This window comes from Cherax quadricarinatus, chromosome 55, assembly GCF_038502225.1.
Source record: "Cherax quadricarinatus isolate ZL_2023a chromosome 55, ASM3850222v1, whole genome shotgun sequence".
Lineage (NCBI taxonomy): Eukaryota > Metazoa > Arthropoda > Malacostraca > Decapoda > Parastacidae > Cherax > Cherax quadricarinatus.
The window spans coordinates 12,542,208-12,546,598 of NC_091346.1; the positions used below are offsets into that span (position 1 = coordinate 12,542,208).

Consider the following 4,391-nt stretch of genomic DNA (forward strand, 5'->3'; position numbering starts at 1 on the left):
TGGCCATCTTCTTATCACCAGTGTCGAGGTTGGGAGACTACTCTCTCCCGTCTTCGCATTGGCCATACTCGTCTTACTCATGGATATCTCATGGAGAGGCGTCTTGCTCCTCTCTGAGAATTGCCAAGCTCCATTATCAGTCAGCCACATTCTGTTGGACTGCCCACTTTATCAACGAGCACGCAGAATTTACCTCTGTCGTCGTCTTCGCTCCGCTGCTCTCTCTTTACCTTCCCTTCTCGCTGATGGACCCACCTTTCATCCGGACTCTCTCATTGACTTTTTGACAACGACTGACTTACTTCACAAATTCTGATACTTTCAGCCCTTTCTACTTCAATCTCTTGCTACCCTCTACCCCCGTACTATCCTCTGCCCCGCTGTTTTCTGTAACCTGCTGATCATCCCCCCTCCCTTCTGCCATCCAATTCCCTTGCTTCCTTCCCTACCCTGCAGCGCTGTATAGCCCTTGTGGCTTAGCGCTTCTTTTTTGATTATAATAATAATCTTGACTAATGCACTGGAAGTCAAACACGAAGACAGAAAAGCAGGTAAAGCAACATGCATTGCTTTGCGCACCCCTATACCTCCCAGTCGCACTGGAAGGGTTGCCTGATCCCATTGCTCATCCTCTAGTGACAGGTTCAGTGTCTTCTTAAAAGTTGATCTCAGGTGTGCGTCATATTCATCGAGTGTTAGGTTGTCAAAAGAGGGTGCACACCTCAAGAAGTGAGTGAGTCTTGGCATAGTAAGACACCTTGTGAGGAGATACAGAGCATCATGGGCATCAAGATTGCTTATTCTCTCCTCCATTCTCATCAGGTCATTCAGTTTGTCCCTGAGGACAGTGTCGATTGCCTGGTGACCCAGCGGTGCTCCCAAGAGGGTACTGTTGGACGGAGTGGTAGTAGAGACTTCCGGGAGGATTCTTCGCACAGCATTGATTATTTCCTGGTTCGCTGTGATGATTTCACACTTGGAGGGATTGAGGATGAGTCCCAAGTCTTCTCCCTCTGTTTTCACCAGTTGTAGGTCCCCCACCAGGGACTCTTTAGTGCCTGCCAGTGCCGTCATCCAGGTACTAGACACTGAGCTCACTGCGTAGTCTGGAAGTTAGTTCTTTTACTGCCAAGCAGAAGAGAAGTGGAGCGAGTGGGTCACCCTGGTGAACACCCTCTGATGATTGAATTTCATATTCTCCAAACAAAAGAATTGAGGGTTTGCTGTAGCCGGCTGAAATGAAGGGAAAAAGACTGGGGAACCGATCCCGAACAGCTGGCAAGACAGCATCTCTCTTCACCATATTAAAGGCATTTCTAAAATCAAGTTTGTCTATGGCCTTGTCTTTTGGTAGGTCCCCGATGTATGCCCTTGCGGCATGAGCTGCAGCTTCACTGCCTTGAGAGACCCCAAAGCCCAGTTGGTGTGGCTGGAGTAAAGTGGAGCTTCTAGGTGAATATTTCTTACTGCTGCTTTGGCAACGAGACGGCTAAGAGTGTTTCCAACCACAATGGGTCTGATTCTCCCATCCTTCTTCTTCAAAGCACATAGTGAGGCTCCAAAAAAGAAAGGTTTAAACCATACCCCCGGCCGGGATTGAACCCGCGGTCATAGAGTCTCAAAACTCCAGCCCGTCGCGCTAACCACTAGACCAGCTAGCCACAATAAGATTCATCCAACTAGGTATATTTCTACACCATAGGAAGGTTAGCACAGGCACCTCTGTGACCACAAATGCAAGTTTTTACAGACGAATCTCCAGCTAGCGTGGCCGTGACGAACTCTAGCTCAAGTCCCTTCACTGCCGTCAACATGACTTAAGAAATCGTAATGACACGATTGCAAATAAACCATACCCCCGGCCGGGATTGAACCCGCGGTCATAGAGTCTCAAAACTCCAGCCCGTCGCGCTAACCACTAGACCAGCTAGCCACAATAAGATTCATCCAACTAGGTATATTTCTACACCATAGGAAGGTTAGCACAGGCACCTCTGTGACCACAAATGCAAGTTTTTACAGACGAATCTCCAGCTAGCGTGGCCGTGACGAACTCTAGCTCAAGTCCCTTCACTGCCGTCAACATGACTATGGTGTAGAAATATACCTAGTTGGATGAATCTTATTGTGGCTAGCTGGTCTAGTGGTTAGCGCGACGGGCTGGAGTTTTGAGACTCTATGACCGCGGGTTCAATCCCGGCCGGGGGTATGGTATATTTGCAATCGTGTCATTACGATTTCTTAAGTCATGTTGACGGCAGTGAAGGGACTTGAGCTAGAGTTCGTCACGGCCACGCTAGCTGGAGATTCGTCTGTAAAAACTTGCATTTGTGGTCACAGAGGTGCCTGTGCTAACCTTCCTATGGTGTAGAAATATACCTAGTTGGATGAATCTTATTGTGGCTAGCTGGTCTAGTGGTTAGCGCGACGGGCTGGAGTTTTGAGACTCTATGACCGCGGGTTCAATCCCGGCCGGGGGTATGGTTTATTTGCAATCGTGTCATTACGATTTCTTAAGTCAAGAAAGGTTTAATTTCTTCTGGGATTCGCCCAGCCAGGCAATTGTTGGCGGAAGTTGTTAACTCGGTGAGAAGTGTTGATGCAGATTCACCGAGTACTGGATTTACCATCTCTTTGAGGTGCTGAGGTCGAATTCCAGTGTAACCTCCTGCAGATCCTGCTGGAAATGACATGATCGCCTTATAGACTTCCGATTCTGGCAAAATTAATTGTTCAGTGATGGGGTTCTTCCTCAGGGTTGTCATTGATGGCTATGGTGTTCCTGGTTGAATGCTTGTCTCTCAGTGCTTGGGCCGTGGTCTCATCTTTGAGGGCTACAGTGTCGTCACTTGTAATTATTCTTATTGCTCCCACTATGTTATCTTCTTCAATTTTTTTGCTAACCTGTGCGCAAATTTTCTCGTTTTCAGTGGGACTTTTCTTGGGTCTACCTCTTTGATTCCTGCGATGATGGGGCAGAGGGACACAATTATCTGTTCTTGGGTAGTTGCGCACTGCCTTGATAACTGACGTGGTTAGCAGTTTGCCTCGTCTTTCAGGAACTGCAAGACAGACATTGCCGAACAAGAGTAGGTTGCGCCATGCTTGGATGGTGCCTCGGGCTTCTAAGTTGGTTGAACCTCCATTCACCTGCTTAAGAAGGTCTGTGAATTTTCCTGCTGCATATGGGCGAGCCGCTTTAGGGATGTGGGATAGTGTACTGCTAGCATTGGATTTGAATGCCAACAGAAGGTTATCGCAAGTGACGAGGTTGCCATTGAAATTGTCATCTGCCTGTGGAGGCTGTGGGCTGCTCTCTGCTTGGGGCATATGTGATCCTGAACACCAGTTGTGTGCACGAATGCGGCCACACTCCTGACATGTGCCTCTTCTTTCATTGTTGGGTGCATTGTTTCCCTGGCTTTGTCACTGGCTGGTTTCATCATCTGCCATACCTCAAACTGTGTGGTAAGCCCAGGCTGAGGGGAAAATGGCGCATAGCACATACCGCATGTAGTTCATGGTGGTGGTGGGGGGGAGTGAGAGGGGTCTCCCGTCCTTGTGGTGGGCGGTGGAAGAAAGGGAGGAGTGGAAGATGTGTGATGAGGCGGAGTAGGGCACTCACTCCCTCCCAGGACAAGTCACTATACACCACTATGCTCTGTGCACAGCCCCCACTATCAACGACACACCGCTATACACTACACATGCTATGAGCATACCATGCACATACTACACACTGTACACTATTGACTATGTACACTATACACACGGTGAACAAACACTCCATTGCTGTAACACGAGCACACGGTGTATGCGCGCCTGTTTGGGGAAGGGGGGGACAGTTTTACCCCTCAACCTCCGCCTCCTCCTATACATATATATATATATATATATATATATATATATATATATATATATATATATATATATATATATATATATATATACTTGTGTGAGTATGTATGTGTGCATCTGTGCAAAAAATTTAAGTTAATTATATATACTTATTTTCTCCTTTTCAGGATGCAGGCACCACCCTGCCACGACCAATCATCATGAATGAGGTATGTTTGACGACAAACACGTGTGAGTTTGATAACCTTGGAATTGACAATTATAAACCGCAAAAGACACAAACACATACACATTTACACACACACACACACACACACACACACACACACACACACACACACACACACACACACACACACACACACTCACACTCACACAAAGAAGACAGCAGACAGAATACATTCTAAGTGGTCAAAGACTACGAACCTCATTCAAGCAAAATGATCTTGGGGTGATTATAACACTGAACACATTTCCTGAGGTACACATCAACCATATAACTGCTGCGGCATACTGGCGCCTGGCAAACCTAA

At 47.2% G+C, this 4,391-nt stretch overlaps 1 protein-coding gene across 1 annotated transcript in view; it reads left to right on the forward strand.

Moving 5' to 3' along the window:
* Nucleotides 1–991: 991 nt before the first annotated feature.
* The window catches only part of LOC128699009 (zinc metalloproteinase nas-34-like), a gene marked incomplete at its 3' end in the record, with an annotated part of 80,884 nt that continues 77,484 nt past the window's right edge, over nt 992–4,391 (forward strand). Inside the window, exons 1-2 of the mRNA XM_070096762.1 lie at nt 992–1,078; nt 4,026–4,067. Of these exons, the coding sequence (XP_069952863.1) occupies nt 992–1,078; nt 4,026–4,067 (129 nt within the window). The remainder of the gene's footprint in view (nt 1,079–4,025; nt 4,068–4,391) is intronic.